The 18,479-nt window shown below is 44.5% G+C and overlaps 1 protein-coding gene across 2 annotated transcripts in view; it reads left to right on the top strand.

Annotated features, from left to right (window-relative positions):
* Positions 1-16,981: 16,981 nt before the first annotated feature.
* TCF7 (transcription factor 7) overlaps positions 16,982-18,479 on the top strand; it is a 66,472-nt gene continuing 64,974 nt past the window's right edge. The window contains exons 1-3 of one of the 2 annotated variants that reach the window (XM_050962832.1): positions 16,982-17,298; positions 17,445-17,511; positions 18,182-18,288. In XM_050962832.1, the coding sequence (XP_050818789.1) occupies positions 17,101-17,298; positions 17,445-17,511; positions 18,182-18,288 (372 nt within the window). In that variant the 5' untranslated portion in view covers positions 16,982-17,100. The remainder of the gene's footprint in view (positions 17,299-17,444; positions 17,512-18,181; positions 18,289-18,479) is intronic. The other variant, XM_050962831.1, reaches the window with a different exon arrangement.

The raw sequence follows: 18,479 nt of genomic DNA, 5'->3' as shown, positions 1-18,479 counted from the left end.
GGAAAACAGCAGAAGACTTAATGCCATTCCAACCCCCAGCCTCTATTAACTGTATGCTCCTGACTTACCTTAGAGAGAGCTATATTGTGAGATAAGTCTTCCCGGATTAAGGGGCAAAGAATCAATGCAGAGTTAATGGAGAACCACAATCACCCTCCCAGTTCCCCTGTTGCTCCAGGGAAAGATTAAACTACACTGGGTCTACACTGGATGTGCCAGCAGTTACTCCACTAGAACCCCTGGAGGGTGGGTTCAGCACTACTACTTCCCCTCTTCATCCTGTTCCCTCCTTCCCACCTGTGCTAGGGGCTAGGGATGTAACAGCCCCACAGAGCTTGCGTCCATTGACCCGCTTCTATCTATGATGCGGGTAACCAGCACCAGGACATAGGTGTGCAAACACCACTACACAAGCCAAGCCCTAATTTGGCCTAGGGTATAAAAAGAAGATGCCCTTTCCCTGGCTTTGAAGTACGCTGTCTAGTAGCTGGTAAGCCCAGCTCTGCTTAAATGCCATTTGGTGAGGTTTGCGTTAGTGAATTCCACGTACTGTCCAAGGTTGTAGGCCTGGACAAAGCCATCATCAACAGTAGACTGACACAGTGGTATAGTGGTAAAAAAAGAAGTGGGTAAACTAAGCTAACCTCCATATTCCCTAAATGAGAAGTAGGCAAACTTAGTTTACCCAACTTTACCCGCAACTAGACTACTGGACTTGCACCTCCTCATTAAGCTGTGAAGTGCTTATGTTGAGAGCCCTTAATGTATCTCCACGGTACAGAAAACACCACAATAGTTGGCCACTTGTTGGCAGACTCAGCGGAGATACCAAGAGCTGAGTGGGGCATGAAGAATGAATTTACCTGGGACACAGCATACTGAGGGAGGGGGGAGGGAACAACGAAGCTGCTACTGTTGCTGTACCCTCTCTGTGGCTAAACAGAAGACATCTGCCTCCAGTGATATCTACCAACATCTTTCACAAGCACTACATTCAAATGCATAAAAAATATTCTCAAAGAATTATTTTCTGATTTAGCAGGGTGGGGGGGAAAGGGGGGAGATATGAGAGGCTAGACAGCTCTTAAATTCCAAATCTTGCTCTCAATTAACTCAGAGAGATCAGGGCTGGATTAACCTTTTGTGGTCCCGGCCTCAAAACATATTTGTGGGCCCTCAGGGAGGCAGTGGACCATGGCGTGGGGAGGTCAGTCCCCAGAGCGAGGGGCAATGAGGCACAGCACAGCAGGGGTGGCCCTGCTCCACCCAGCTCAGTGCAAGGGCATTGTTTACAAACTGGCAGTTGCCAGACACACGGTGGCCCACCCTGCCCTGTCCTAGCAGCATGCCCCTTCCCCTTGGGCTCGGGCCACTCAGCCCTCCCACCCAACACCCTCCCCAACTCCCTATGATCAGAGCCCCCCCATGACCCACTATGCCCAGCACCCTACCCAGGCCTCCTCCCACAAATGCACAGCACTCTGCACACCACCACCCCTGCCTAGTACAGCACCCCACACAGAACCCCACTCCCTGGTGCCACAACACTCACTTCTTCCCTGCCCCCTCACAGCCCAGCACCCCCACAGATCCCCCAAGAGACCCACTCCCCCACACCCTGCTTCCTGGCCACACTCACCAGCCCTGCTGGGAGGCAACTGTGGTGCAATCAGCCAGACTAGGGCCTGCCCTGACTCCCTCAAGACCCACTTGCCTGGAGGGATCCGACTAAGCCTCCCACACTGTCTCCCCACTACTGGCTGAGACTGGCCAGGCTTCTGCACCAACCCCAGGCAGCTCAGCTCTGGGGAGACAGGCGGGGCCCCACAGGTGGTGGGAAGCAGAGACTTCCTGGAGCCAGATGTGCACTGGGGTCCAGCCAGGGGGCAGAGAGAAGCAGGGGAGTGGGGCCAGAGGACGGAAAGGAGCCTTCGGCCAGCCGGCGGACAGGCCAAGAGGAGCAATTGGTGGATGAGAGGGAGCGGGGTCTCGGGGTGCAGTGCAAGTGGAGCAGGCTGGGGCCCCTTCTGAGCATGGGCCTGGCTCCATGGCACTGTAAACCCAGCACTGACTGGATATTTGCCACTGACCTGAATGGGATGAGGATCTAGCTCAACATTAATATACAGATATGATCTGCAAGTCACAAGAGTCGTTTTAGCAGTTACTATTTACCCAAGTAAGCTGGGTGCCACACAAGGTACGTGCTGGTTTGTCCAGGGCATGTGCATAGTCTCTTCGCTCTCTCTCACACACATACACACACACACACACGCACACACGCTAGGTCTCTGCTCCTCATGGCTCAGCACAGTTCCACCTCAGAAAACTGACAGTGCATTGCCACTCAGTTCTGGAAGATTCCAAACCCCTCTGGGTTTTCCACGCTCACAGAGGAGAAAGGGGGAGAATTTAGCCAAAAATACTGAATATGTAGTTCCCAAAGGAGCTGCTTTGTTTGAATTCATATCTGTGTCGTTAAGGTCATGCTGTAAATTCCAGTATATAGGAACTAAAAAGTATCATTTAACACTCATGAACTTTCATATTGAGCTGAGAGACACGCTGCACTGTGATCATTTTGAAAAACAGCCACCCAAACCAATTTCCCCTTCATTTTCAGCAATGTGGTCCAAATAGCTACAGTGCTGGAGTGGGAGCTAGGAGACCTGGGGTGTATTCCCAGCTCAGCAACTGACCTTGTGAAAGTCACTTCAGCTCTCTGGGCTTCATGTTTCCCATCTGTAAAATGAAGATAATGGTACTTACCTATGGCTGCAAAGCACTTTGAGATCTAAGGGTAGAAAGTGCTGGATGAGAGCTACATGCTGTTCTATGGGGCAAAATAGCTTGACAGTTGGGCTGAGGCTTTATACATCACCTTTCAGAGGGGAGTGCATCTTATGGGAGCTATTGTTAGGGCCTAATTCTGTGTCCCTTATTCAGACAAAATTCCCTTACCAATCACAGAGTCCTTCCCTGAATAAGAAGTGCTGGTTCATGCACATAAGGAAGTATAATCTGAATACAGTTTGAATTCAGGAATATTATATTTTCTTCCTGATCTGTTTTCCTCATTTCTTTTCTTTTTGTCTTTTCATCATGCTTGTGTGAAGGCTGGAACAGTGCCGTCCAGAGGATTCAGGGGACTTGGGGTCTTCGGCGGTGGGGAGCCCCCGCCGCCAAATTGCCACCAAAGACCCACCACCGAAGTGGAAGGACCCCCTGCCGCAGGTCTTCGGGGCACTTCAGCAGCAGGTCCTGGAGCAGAAGGACCTCCCGCCGCCGAATTGCCGACAATGACCCGGAGCGGAAGAAGCTCCAGGGGCCCAGGCCCCGCGAGAGTTTTCCGGGGCCCCTGCAGCAAGTGAAGGACCCTGCTGCAGGGGCCCCAAAAAACTCTCATGGGGGCCCCTCCAGGGCCCGTGGTCTGGGGCAAATTGCCCCTCTTGCCTCTCCCTCTGGGCAGCCCTGGGCTGGAAAACATGTTTAAAACCTTCTGAGCTTCTGTAAGACACATTTAAGGCCCTCTGTAATCTAGGTTTCAAAACTGAGGGTTACAATTAAGCACATATAATGAACTAGAAAGTTTAAGTTACTGAATGTTCAAAAAGAGAAATCCACTTAGATTCTAAACTAGAGGGATTAATGGGCATATAAGACAATAGGAAGCACCTCCCTGCTTTAAGCAGACTGACACAGATGTTACAACAAACTTCTTCCTTAAACAAAGACCATTCAAATTGCTCCACATGCTTTCCAAATTATTTCCACTGCATGAGGAAGTCATTATATAGCTTATTTCACTGATTGCACTAAGTGCTGCACACTGAGACGCAATCCTGAGACTTTCACTGACACAAGTAATCCTTACTCGTCCAAGTAGTCCACTGGAGTGAATCTAGTTTCCTACTGAACAGAGGCAGCACCTGGTGAGTTTCTCTCTTTTGTCTAGTTTGATTGCCATAAGTGTTTTCACTGAAACCATAAGTACTGGCATTACTGCCTGTCTTTATTGATGTCTGAAATCACATTGCCTGCTTCACTCTACTCATCATCCTTTCTGCAAGCAAACAGAAACCATGAGTTCTCACTGTGCTACATTTTGTACAGTTGTAAGGAGGACAGAGATTTAGATCTGTTTACGGGAAACAGAAATTACATCAGTAGTACAACCAGCCTAACTATCATTCTGGTAGGGTCAGTAGCACTTGGATTTTCCTCTAAGAATTCCCACCCACGTGATACATAAAGTGTTGCTGGTGGGGGAAAAAAAACCCACTCTTCCTTCTGAATTAGTATTGAACCAATACTCCAGCATGATGCTAAGGGTCAGAGCAAGGCTGGAGGTGCTATCTTGCCAATGTTAAACCAAGGTCTTGACCGCATGTGGTCATTAATGACCTTACATCAAGATGAAAGGTGTTAACCCTGGTGTCCTGTCCAACTGCAAAGTGTTCAGTCACATTCTGCCTCCCCAAGTAAGCAATTCACTGCCAAGTTTCAGTTGAGTATTTTTGGTCTCCAATTGTATATATATATATATTAGTCTTGCTCTGTGAGCAGCTTAAGGTCAATTCTGTTATCTTTAATCATGGAAATAGTCCCATTAATGTCAACAGCCTGTCTACACTAGGCAAATTTTGCAGCAATGTTTGCAAGAGTGGGAGCCAGCCTAGTGTAGATTAGCCAGCAGCTTCCACCAGCATTTTAAATACTGCGTTGATTAGACCTGCTTTGATAACACTGTGCTCAAAATGTCAGCAGCCCTTCTAAACTAGCACTCCCAGTGCTATTACCAGAGGTAGTGCTGAATTGGTGATAGCAATGTTGGGATGACCCTCATGTTGACAGGGTCAATGGGACTACTTGGCTGAGTGAGAACTACTTCTATAAATTAAGGTTGCAGCATCATGCCCTAAACAGCTGCAACTTCTCTCTCCAGAAGAGGATCCATTTCAGTGGCAGCTGAAGTGATTCCTGTGAGCCTTGTCATGCAAACCCTTGAACACATGAGTAATCCTGACTCAGACAAGGAGGCTCACTGAACTCACTCACATGACTATGAAGTATACTCACATAATCCTGAATTGGCATGGGGAGCTTTTGAGATCCTTTCCAGCCCAACGTTTCTATGATTCTATGACCCAAGGGTTTACAGGTTCACACCCAACACATGTAAAGTTTGTAAAACGTGTTAAGATTCTCTTGGACATAGTGAGGGACAGAGCCTCTGAATTGTTTTGCAGGACTGAGCATTGATTATTACTGTTCCTTTAAACAATATGAATTTTGGAGGATTTATGACTGGCCTTGCAAAAAGGATTATAACAATAACCTCAGTCTACTTGAAGTGCAGTTAAAGAAAGTCCCTTTTAGCTTTGGAATTTCAACACTGAGAAAATAAAAGTATGACAGTGAAGATTTTCAGGAACCTTCACAGTGTCCTAAATACATTTTACCAAATTCCCATCAAATACTTATCACACCTATGCAAAGAATGTATTCTTCCCCACAAAAGCTTTCTGTTTGATCACAATGACAACCTACTGCTAGTCTGTTTCAAATACTAATGTTATGGAGCTTCAAACCTTAGAGCAATCACATCATGGAAATATATATTAATTAATTCTCACTCTTCTGCCCTTATATATTTGAGCAGTCCCATTAATTCAATTAGACTTACTAGTGAGAATAAGGGCTGCTGAATCAGGCCCAGGCTTTTGAAAATTGAATTGATAAACTCAAAGAGAATGAACACTTTGGAAGAAAAAAAAATCACAGATAAAGTTTAGGATTATCGTTTTAGGAAATGAACTTTAATTCTAACCACTACTATCCTGAAATAGACATGCATTGATTTATCCATGAAATTCCTAGGAAACCACACACAGATCTGGAATTTGCAAACCAGTGTAAATAAACCCATCAGACTTTCTAGCAAATAAATGAAATGCAAACCACTGAAACATACCTAGAAAATGCATGCCCCTGGCTGAGTATTATTGAATGTTGAGATCCAAGGAGTCAGTATTTTGGGGTGGAGTGACTCCTACAAATCAATCGCTGCAGAAAGTTAATGTCACAGAAGTTATACATCTAACAATCAATGCTCATCTGCAAGAAACAGGCTACGGCATGGAAAAATCTCATTGGGTATTTTAAACCTCCATCCATTCCAACCCTACTCTTTGTACAGTTCCTTTGTAGGCTGTAATTTACTAACCCCATCTGTTGTTCTCTCAGCTTGCTTTCTGGAAATGCTGCATTTCAAGGGTCTGCTTATTACAGAAGGTCAAAGAGTGAAGGAGGCCCTTTCATTTTCAAACAACTTGAAAGGAAATTTATATTTAGAAATAGCAATGATTAACTAGGGAAAATATATTAGAGCATTAAAATAAATGACATGGAATAGCTCTTACATCCAATAAAGGTGACTTTGCTTCAAGAAAAATATATATATAAAGCTGAGGAATGCTAGCCTGCATCGAGATGCAACCATCTCATAAACATAATTCATGTTTAGCCTTAATTGTCCTTAAATACCTGTATGAATTTTAACGTACTTTTTCTTCTTGTCCTGCTAAAATCACTGCTTCTGTGTTTTATTCTCTCTCCCCTCTCCCTCCCCAAGTATCTTAGCAAACCTCTTATTTATCTGCTACTTATTATTAAGCTCTTTATTATTGTTGTTGAATTTCCACCAGAAATACAGCTCTTATAACGATATAGTTTTACACATTTGTGGAGTAATGAAATCACATGACTATTGCCCCAGAAAAGGAGACTAATTGTTGCAAGGGGCTTGGGATACAGAGCCTTTCAGCTGTAGGTCTGTGGCTTCAGTCCAAACCAATTGGGTAGTGACTTCCTCTGTGAAAGGAACTGGTGGTTTCATTCTAGTGCCTACTGGAAAAAGCCTGACCTGCAAAGTGCTGACCGCCCTCAAGTCAGTGGGATTTGCCTAGTCCCTTTCACACACGATGAAGGAACGGGTTCATTTACCTGTATGGGAATTGAAGATCCCCAGAACCTTGCAGAATCAGGCTTCAAATGCTACATCTCAAAATCACCATCACCACCAAAACTGGTGGTCTCAGCAAAGAAAACAAAGACAGATCCAGCCTTGGAGGCTCAATCCCCTCTCACCACTAGACAAAGAGCAGGATAAATGCATAGGAACAAGCTAGTTTGTGGCTTGCTTATACAAGTGCTGTCTTAGCTCTGACTCCTGGTCTGTCTGTGTGACAAGCTAATGACCACTAGATTAACTTAAAAAAAAACAAAACTCCATGTGAAGTAATTTCTGAAAAGTAATGACCCTCCTTTTATATATAGACTATATCCTAGGATCAATTAACCATCCAGGAGGTATAATGCAGCCACTGTTTAACAGTGTACAGCATTACTACACAGACAGAAAGGGAAGAATAACCTATATATTTGAGACTAAAGGAAAGATTTAGGGAGGGAGAATGTAATTACTCCAGCTGGAAGCTGGCCTGGACACAGGAGCTAAACACCTCTCCTTATGTTAAAAGTATCAGGGGATTTTTAATGACAATGAGTGGCCAAGATCTCAGTTTGCAAAAATCAGCAGCTCCAGTGCTCCTAATCTCTTGCTGGGCGTCAGCACTGACTCAGAGGGAAGCGTGCCACCTATTGAATCACCAGAACCACTCCTTCCAGCACTCAGTTTTCCTTGGAGGTCTTCCCTCTAAGTACTAATCAGGCACAACCCTATTGAGCTTATGAAAGCTGACAAGACCACAGTTGGAGGTGGAATAGCTGCAATGAACAGCATGTTTTAACAAAAGGGCTCCCCCTTTCTGGTAAAGCATCCCTACTATAAGGCGCTTTGTCAAAGAACTGACAACGGGAGGGTGAACGGCTGTTTGCATGTAGTTATGGAAGAGCTATTCAAGCAATTTCTGTCAAAGAAATCTACCTAACAGACTCTGAAGGCAGCTACAGTACAGTTATTTGGCCACAGTTCATCTAAACTAAATGGACGGACTGGCTTCAAATATATTGCACAACTGAATGATTAAATTATGGGGAAAAAGGACTAGTGATGACACATATATTTAACACAGCAAGTCTCCTCCTTCCAAATTCGGAGGAGCTGGCAAGCCTCAGGTCTGTACACATGCCAGCAGCGGATGTCAGCATGTTTATAACACTTTTCAGAGCAGCATACTGTTGAAACATGTAGCGTAACTACAAGGCACCCTTTCTGTACAGCTAGCCCAAAACAACTATTTCAGTTGCCTTGCTTAATAGGATAGTCTTAGGCCCTGTATTTAATGTAGATTTTACTGCATCTTTAGTCCAGTTCTTTATATACCACATAATAAAAACAACCCTACTGCATTTTCTGCAAAGTCCCACTCCAATATTTGGGCCTGGGGAAGTGATGCAATTATGGGTAGGAGAGAAGTGAGAATAGGGGGATGGTGTGCAAAATGAAGGGCTACTGTTCTCCTTCTTGCACTTACCTTTCCTCACACTGCTTCCAATTTTCAATCTGTAGTGGGGAGAAGTGTGTAGATAAGAAACGCACAGTGCTTGCCTGACCCAAGGCCTGGTTTGTAAGCATCTTGCTGAAGTCTGCATGAAGTTATGGGAGTTCTAGATGACTACAAAGTAAATATAAGTATCCTGAAACCAGAATGCACCTTTCTACAGAAAACTCTGCCTTATTGACTGAGTTGTTCAGATTTTCAAACATATTTTTGGATCTTTCCTCCACTTCAGCTAAGAGTTTTCTATGCAAAGAAACTACAGAAAGAGATGTCTTGGCATATGATCATTCTGTGCCTAAGTTTTTAGACAAATTTTTTCCCCTTAAAACATGTTCCTTATCTTCTTTTCCCTTTTTTCCTCTTTTCTCCATCCCTCCTTTTCCTTCTTCCTCATTGCAGGCAACATTCATAAACTATAAAGAGTTGTATACCCAGAGAAAATATTTCTTATCACCATTGAATTTCATGGGACAAAGAGAGACTGTGAGAGTAACATAGTAGGGGAAATGGTCAATACTGTGCTGAAAAATAGAGATGGCTGACAGACATTGGATGCATTTTCTCCTAGTTCTCACATTTGCCATCTTATCCCAACCCCTATCACTTTGATCACTCTCTGTTAATTTCATCCCGCTGCCAGTCCTTTCCTCTTCTTTCCCCCTTTGTCTTCACTCAAACTGCAGTGAATCAGGAAGGGCTTTCTGCTATGTGACTCAAGATAGTTGTTCGTCTAAGACAGGTTGCCAAAGCCTTCAGCTTTGCTCTGTGTGGGTTTGATGTGCTAACGTGAGCATCACAGAAAGTGTTGCGGCCAGGGCTGTCAGAGTCATCCCAAACCTTTTTCTCTCCTCCCCAACAGCATGAGTCCCCATAGGTCTCTCCAGCCTCTGTCCTGTTGCTTCTACGCCTCTCTTGACCTTCAGAGGCAACAGCTCCCCATGCAGAGGTCCCAGGACTGGCACTTCACAGATGTCCGAGAGAGCTGAACAACATCTGGATTCCTATGTAGTGTGTTATAACCAGTGTGCAAACAGGAACCCTGGTATGATGTGTCCTTTATGCTCTTTATAACAACACAGCAACCTATATCAAAGGGCCAGTTCTGTGATCATATATAGATTTTGTAAATATTTAAAGGGATGGTGTGAGGTCAATCTTGTGCCAAAACTTTGGTTTTGTAAAAATAAAAATAATGGATTTAAGAAAAAATTCAGTGGAAACAATGAGCTTCATTTTGCAGGCTCTGAGTCCTTTTAACGCATTTGAGGAGGGACAGCTTGTATGACTGTGTGAGTAAAAGATGCAGGGACTGGATCCAGTGATTTTTGCAAAGAAATAAATATGCCCTTTCGTGTTTGCAACCCCAATCTGGCAGTATTGGGCTAGTGCAGGAGATCCTGATAGTAAAATTGTCTAGAAACTGACAATAAACACAAAGGCAACTAAGTAAGTGCAAGAAGTGGTGACAATACATAAAGAGTGAAAAATTAATGAGAATTGTAAAATCATTTCAGTTTTAATAATCTCAGGTGTTGTTTGAACGAAGATCAAGGGTTTTTAAGTGAAGACCATCGGAAAACACTGCTCAAGGGACCAACAAAACTCTGTGGCTCAATGGAGGTAGCCTTGTAACAAAAAGGTAGAGCAGAACTGTACTCAGTATATTTGGCAACAGTATGGCCTGTTCTCTCAAAACAAGAGAGTTAGCTAATAATGATGGTGACTGGAACAGGTTTCACTCTATGGTTTTTCACTCTGACAGTGACCTTTTAAAGGTTATTCTCATTCCTTTGTTCTATCCTTAGCCTAGGATTGCCGAGAAAAGACAGGACCCTGGTCCCAAATAATAGACTACAGTGATTGCCTGCCAAGAGAAAGAAAAGAAGAGAAGAGTCCTCAGTCATGGTATCTAGGAACAATTCTGATATATCCAGAAAAGAGTTTAGTCATTAGAAAGCAACCTAAATTGTAATACCGGAGGAATTAATTTCTGTGGGTATTTTCAAAACTGCCTTCTGGCTGCTGCAGGCAAATCCTTTAACTACTGTACATCTACCAGATCAGTGTCTGCCCTAAAAAAAACTTGTCACTTAAATCAAATTAATTTTTTTAAATAGTGAAAAATCATCATGGATAGAGAGAGTCTCAGTGGGGAGATAAATTACCTATCCTTTTTATCAAGGGTTCAAATCCTGGATCAGGCATTAGATCCCCAAACCGCAACAAAACCTTGTCATGTCGATACCTGTTCAAGAGAAGGGAAGTCAATGGGGAGATTAGCAAGTGGGGTGCCACAGATCAGGAATGAGGTGCAATGTTTATCACAGCTATGTGGGGAAGTTGCAGTTTACCACTGATGAATCCATCCTCCTTCTTAGAGCTTGTCTAGATCAGATTGTTACACCAATGTAAACCCTCTATTGTGCAAAACAGGGCTTGCAGGGATCCGATTTACTCTGGTAACTTATCAGGATAAATTGCACTGATATTAGCCCCATTTATGCCAGCACAACATCTCATCTATACTGGGCATTTATACCAGTGTAAGTACAACATTGTAAGATACCCCAGTATAGACAGAGCCTTGATCCTGCATTTCCATGAGCAATAAATATCAACAATTTGTGCAAATGTTTCCAAAAAAGAATTCCATATATTTTTGCAGCCTTTTCAAGCATGTAGAACACTTACGCTAATGATAGAATTAACCAATCTTCTGTGAAAAACACTGTAAACAAGTCTTTTTTAAATAAATCTTCAAGGTAATTTTGCATGCACATGACAGACACGTATATGCCCAACATAAGGTGAATCAATAAGACATATATACACAAAGAGAGAGAAGTGTATAACTACAGATATAAACCAACATTCGCTGAAATAAGCCCTTACTTACACCCATTGGCGTCAATGGCTCTGCACCGGTGTAATGGAGGATAGAATTTGTCAAGAGAGAGCAACATGTCAGCTAATCAGAATTCATTGAACTTCTCAACTCCTTTTCCCATTTACCTTGCATCGGAGCTGTTCACCATTCTTAGCCACTCCTTCTGGTCCAGGGCACTGAGGTCTTGGAGTTCCAGTCCCTTTCTCTTCTAATTTTTTCTTGAGTCTTTCCATTGTATCCTTGGTTTTTCACATCCTCTCTCACTGTCCTCTTCCTCCCAGGATTTCTTTGCTGGTTTTTCTTCTTCCATTCTTGTCATGTGTCCAACCCACCTCAGTGCACTCTCCATGCTATCACTGAGGGTATGTTTACAATGCAATAAAACACCTGTGGCATGGCCGCAGCTGGTCTGGGTCAGCTGAGTTAGGTTCACAGGACTCAGGTCTTGGGGATATTAAATTGCAGTGTAAATGTTTAGGCTCAGAGTGGAGCCCAGGGTCTGAGACCACATGTGGGGAGAAGGTCTCAGAGCCAGGGCTCCAGCCCAAGCCCGAATACCTGTATTGCCATTTTTAACCCTGCAAGCCCAAGTCAGTTGACTCAATTTCTGAGACTTGGTGCCACGTTTTTTTTTAATCACAGCATAGACATACCCTAAGAGTTCCAGCTTCATCTTTGCTTAATTTCTTCCAGGTACACTCTGTGTGCCCTCTGCTAGCCTGCCATTCTCCTCAGTATATTACTTTCAACCACTTGTATCTTCTTTGCTTACATCTCTGTAAGACCCACTGTTCCCAAACCATAGAGCAGGCAGGGACAAGCACATGCAGCATCCACTTTTCTTTTCAATTTGTTACTCAGTTGCTTGCTTTAATTACATCAGCTAATCAGAACTGATATCAATACATGAAAAAATATTTAAGAAAACAACTAAAAAAGAAAAGAAAAAAAGTTACAGTATTGTACTGGCAATAATCATGAGTCAGACCCCAACAAAATCATGAGATTGGCTCAAAACCTATGAGCCAGTTTATATATTAGTTTTGGTCTGCTTTTGATATTTGAACTCTCCTTGACCACCCTCAGTGTGTGCGTGACACATTAGTGTTGCCAATGCTCCCAAATGTATTTATAATTCTGCCCTGCATACCCTACTCCCATTAGTTCTTCCCTCCCAGCTCCCACCCCTGTTCACTCCCATTAGTACAGCTCCTCATCAACACCCGCCCATCAATTCAGCCCCCTCAGTCACTCCCCAGTTCAGCTCAATTCCATCTCCCATTTAGCCTTCCCCCAGCCTTACCTCTGCTCCTTCTGGGGCTCTTTTCCCTCCTTCCCTAGGCCTAGGGGGCTGCAGCAGCATTCCTTATTCACCTTCCAGGTTGGGGAGAGGGTAGGTGGGGTTGCCACCACTGAGATACAAAAAACAGGCCAACAGGAATGATCCTGATTTCTGAGACCCTGGAGCTACACAGCTGGCAGCATGTGCTGAGCACCCTTATGGATTGCCTGGGACAGAAACCTCATCAAAAGGACAATATTACAGGGGCAGCTCCAGATTCCCCTTCCCAGGCCAGGAGCTGCAGGAATGAAGAGGAGAGGGAGAAAGGAACAGAGGAGCTGTCCCCTCCCTCACAGGAGGGGTGTGGGAACTGCCCCCATCTCCTCCTATAAAAATGGTGTCAGCAGCAGGGGTGGGAGAGAGCTCTGCTTACTTCCTGCAGCAGCTTTGGTATAATAGAGGGGCTCCAGCCAAGACTCCCGAGACTCATATAGAAATCCCCACAGCTGGTAACACTGATAAATAGATCCAGTCATCTCAATCTGAAGCTTCTTTTCACAGAATAATGGGTGGAGTCCTGGACCCAACTGCAACGCTCCCAGTGGCTTCAGTAGAACCAGGACTTCACCCAGTGAGGATGAAGATCCACACTGTGATACCCACAAAACATTTTACCTGTTCGTTTTAACACATTTGTACAGTATTCAGAATACACTATGTTGATAAGTGTGGAATGATTAAATTAGATAAAATAGATCTCTTTATTCTTTAAAATGCATAGTTATCACTCGTGACTTAGTCACATAAGTGACAATGTTCTGAAAAGTTATTATACATGTTTAATTGTAGTAAAAAAATGGAGGATAATTAGAAAATTTGACAGTGCTGACAGCAGGTGTGTTTCTTTACTTTAGGTGTCTGCTTATAAAAAAAAAACGAACAAGTATGTCAGAGGCACAAAGATGACAAAAGAAAAGGTTCCTAAATTCACAGATGAGTGCATCTTTCCAAAAACATTAAAATGGAAAAGCTGAATTGATTTAATCACCCATACAAGCGAAACAATGTAATGATGATACTTAGTGCCAAATTGGTCTTTTGGGACCTTTTCCATGTAAATAATACAAATCAAACCTTGAGGTTCAGTGCAGATATGATCTGACAAGTGGGCCAGGCTTTTCACTTTACTTTGATCCAGCTCCAAAAACATACCCAAGGTAAAATTGTGTTGAACCATTTTCCATTTCAATTTTAAATTTTAGACATTTATCATACAGGAAACTTGCCTATAATGCTTAAAAAACAAGTCTGACTAAACTGACTCATAGCCTTAATAGTAAATATAGAAATATTTTAATGTTTAAGACCGAAAAACAATCTACAATATGCCATCTGATGAGACTCTGCATTATCTGATTGTTTTTAATGGTGTGTCCTGGATTTGTACAACCTGACGGGGAATCTTGAAATATTTCTAGCACTGTTTCCCTTCTCTTAGATTTAGTTGTTTGAACCTATAGTTCTGAAGACAGCAAAGTGGATAGGCCTTTGTTTTCTAAATGACTTCCCAACTTTACCACATGCTTCCTTTCTACAAATAGCCAGAATATACTCTACAAACTGCAGTGAATTGCTTTACAAGAAAAACTCTGTATGTGTTAATTTTATTTTGATTTACAGACTTCTTTGGTGATTTTGTTATTATAGTTAAGCTTAGGTGTTAATTTTATTTTTTACAGTCAAATGCAAAAATAAAAGTCTCTTTCCTTACACCCTATTTTAATAATAGAGTGAAGATTCAGCAGCTTGAAATCCATACAAATAAAGAAAAAGAAACTTGGCCAATACGTTCAGAACTGGATGCCTAAATATGGATATAGTAACGTAGCTTTAGGCACCCAGATTTTTTTTTTAAATTCTCTTGTGAGTAATATAAATCTTGGGGATTTTTTAAAAACTTCCATTAAATTACTAACTGGTGTATTTAGGATTAAAAAGGCTTTTCTCTGTCCTCTCCACCCCCTTTTTTGTTGTTGTACGTGTGGGTCAAGGTTAATGAAAATAAGATAGATCTTTTATTTTGGGTTTTAAATACAATGTTATGTGCCTATCAGAAATATAGGATAAAATATTTGCTCTGCTTGAAGATTATGTGATATTTGTATTCTAAGCCTCACCACAGTGGATTTCTTTAAATAGAAGCTATACTTTACTCCTAAATTGCTTAAGGCAAAGGAAACAGAGATGATGTTTTTATGAATGTTTAAATGCAAATGGAACTGAGAGTGAATGCTATGCTAGCTAACATCAAAGGCTCACCAAAATCTCTGCATTAATGAGGCTCTTTGTTTCCTGGATCACAGATTACAACAGGTTTCCAACTCATTGCCAAGGTTTTATCTCCATTTGGGAGGGCTGTAAATCTGACGACTTTTTTTTTCAAATGCAAAACAAGAGGATCATCTGAAAGAAAGGAAAATTTAAAGTAGCAAATATTTCATTCAAATTATTCCTCACATTGATTGCAGCTTTTGATTCTTTTAAAATATAATCTGAAAAAGAAAGGAAATTTACAAACGGATTTGCCTAAACTGTAGCACTTTCATTAATTTGGTTTGACTGGCTGAGTAAGGAGATGTATAAGCATTATCATGTATAGTATCCTGTCTATTTCACAGATCATTGTTTTCCCCATAAAAAAAGTAGCAACCATTTTGTGACAAAAAATCATATCTGGTCACAGTGTTTTTTAAAAATTAAATATATTGCTTACTTTTTAAAGTGGCACCAAATAATTATTCTCACCCTAAAAAGCAATAAAAAAGCCACACACAGCTCTAAACTCCTTAATTAACAGGCAAAATAGGGACCCAGATTTTCAGCTCCTTAATTCAAGTGTTGAATGCGACAAATACGTGCTATCTTGGGTCACAGAGACCAATTTACTTGGCGTCATTACAACCTGCAGAAAAACTCTCCAAAACTCCAGGCTATCTTATGCAATCTTAATTAAGGAAAACAAACAGCGGTGTGTTTTTCTAAGCTACCAGAGACATGGCACGGGACTTGTTGTATGTGATCAGCCGAGATGAGGAGTTTCCTTTCCATGGGAACTGTGGGGTTGTTGTTTTTGTTTTTTTTCCCCTTCAAAATGACGCCAGCACAGACGTGTCTAGGGTCTTTGGACATTGGCTGCGAAGATGTTTAATTTTATGTTTCCGGAACCTCCGGGCAAGTTAGGAAAACTAATAATTTTCTGCAATCCGACGTCACGTCTGTGTTCCTAACGAGCTCGGGGAGGGGGAGGAGGGTGTTTGCAAGACTTGCAAACAAGAATGACCCAGCCAGGACCCCGGGGCTGGGCAGAGGGGACGTGGAGACTGAGCTGTCCCCTTCGAAGAGATGCTCAAGCCACTGCCACGCTCCCTCGAGGGCTGCACGTCGCCCCGGGCCCGGGCGCGCTGGCAGAGAACCGACGACGCACGGGCTCGGTGGAAGCAGGCTAAATAAATCAGTCACTCCCCAAAGCAAAAACTTCTGGGATGGGCCCGATCCTGCTTCCCCGCTGTAAGTCAGGGGCGTCTCCCAGTGACGCCAGGAGCGGGCCCCCAGCGACGTGGGTAGCGCCAGGGCTGGCTCGGGCGGAGGGGCTGAAATTTAACATTTCGGCAACTGGTGCCTGGTTAGCCCCAAAATAAAATTACAATCTCGCTGTGGAAACCCCCCCGAGCCGCCTTGACCCGCCCCCTCAGGAGACCTCCCCCGGGCAGCGAGCAGCACGGGCCCCGCACCGGCGCTGGGGCAGAGCCGGGCTGCTCTGGGGCGGGGCGTGTAGCGGTGCCCAAGCTCCCCCCAGCCGGAATCCCGCTCGGTCGGCGGGGACGCGCCTGAGCGCGCAGCAAGCGAGCGCGGGCCCTTTAAGACAGACGCGCGGGGATGTGTATGTGTGGTGCGCGCGCGCGAGAGAGAGAGAGGCGCGCGCGCGAGAGAGAGACACACACTCAACCCCTCCCCTGCGCTGTCAATCAGCCGGCGGCTGCTTTGATGTCTCCAGCCCTTGGCTGCTGGGGCTCCTCCGCCTCGCTCGCACACACCGCTCGGCGCCGGGCGCTCCAGAGCCGTGTCTCTCCCGGCCAGAGCCTCGGGCTTGCACTACCCCAGGCTGCTACTTCGCTGAACTTTCCGGAGGCTGGGGGGCGGCGGGGAGGGGGGGTGCTGCTGGCCCTAGGATCCTGCTGCTGCTGCTTCTTCATCATCCCCCAGGCTGCAGCATTGCAACCCCCCTGCCCCCGCCCCTTCCCCCCCAAAAAGGGTTTGATCTTCGGGGGGTGGGGGGAGAGCGGCCGCAGCCGGCCAAGTTCCCGTGTGGCTCGGAAGGGGCGAGGCGGGGACGGGGGGTGGGGACCATGCCCCAGCTCAGCAGCGGCGGAGGGGATGACCTGGGGGCCAATGACGAGATGATCGCCTTTAAGGACGAAGGGGAGCAAGAGGAGAAGATCCAGGAAAACGCCTTCACCGAGCGCGATCTGGCCGACCTCAAGTCCTCGCTGGTGAACGAGTCGGAGAGCAACAGCAGCCCCGCTGCCGCGGCGGCCGATCCGGAGGTGAGAGCCCGCCGCCAGCCCCCAGCCCGCACAAAGGGCTTTGCCTCCTTCTAGCCGATTTCTTTCTGGTTTATTGCAATGAATAAAACTTTGTCTCCCCCCTCCCCGTCCCCTGCTGTGCTTTTCTCTCCCTCCCTCCCCCACAGGCGATCAGGCGTGTGCAGGATCCTCAAAGGGTTTATCAGGAGAAACTCCCGGATCACATGGAAGATGGTTAGTTTCATAAACCATTCATTTCTCCTGCCCTTCCTCTTTCTGTACCCCCCACCGCCACTTGGGTGATGCGCTGAGTCCTGGGAGGGGGGAGAAGAGAAACTTCGGTTTCTTTCTATAAATCAGAGCAGACACACTCAAAAAATCAGGGAGGAACTTTGATTCGCCAGATGAAAAAGCCCTTGCGTGCTTGATCCATTGGATTGCCACAACGCAAGGGGGGTTTAGTCACTCCCTTGACATTTAATGTGTAAACAATCCTCCCCTTTCTCACAGTGTCTGAAATATTATTGATCTCTTGGTTGGGTCCTGGAAGGCAAGTTTTTCAAAGCGGCGGTGATGCAGGGTGGATGGTCCAGGAATATTGCTGCTGTGTGAAGCCTGCTTCGCTCGAAAGGGAAAAGGCTTGAGCACAAGCTTTTATTTGGCTTTGTTACTAAAGCCAAGTCAGAGCTGTTGTTGATGGGGATGGGCTAGTCCCACAGGTAGAAAATACAGTCTGTTTATAAGTCCTAAGGGCAAACTATGCACATGAAATAATTCTACTAGTAGAGAAGGCACCAAAAATATATGATGTACGTAATGTTCTGTTTGCAAACTGCAAGCACCTCGCACAGGCAGAGGAATGACCTGTTGCAAGGCAAGTCTTAATGTACTTTAATTTTTACAGGTATAAAGCATCAGGACACGGGGATGTACAAAGGATCTGCTTATTCTGGCTACCCTTTTCTAATGCTCTCAGACCCTTATCTGCCAAATGGATCTATGTCACCTTTGGTGAGTTCATCATGTTTTCGAGAAGTTGTTAACCTTTCACAATTGAAGTATATTGCTGTCTGCTATGCAATCACTTGACGCTTTTACTGACATCATGTAGCATTATTTCTAAAATGCCTAGGATGGTGGCCTAAAGAAATGAAAAGGAAAAGATCAGAGAGGATAAGTGATGCTCAGCTGTAGGACAGTGG

This window comes from Gopherus flavomarginatus, chromosome 7 (assembly GCF_025201925.1).
Source record: "Gopherus flavomarginatus isolate rGopFla2 chromosome 7, rGopFla2.mat.asm, whole genome shotgun sequence".
Classification (NCBI taxonomy): Eukaryota; Metazoa; Chordata; order Testudines; family Testudinidae; genus Gopherus; species Gopherus flavomarginatus.
This window is presented reverse-complemented; position numbering and strand designations above follow the sequence as displayed.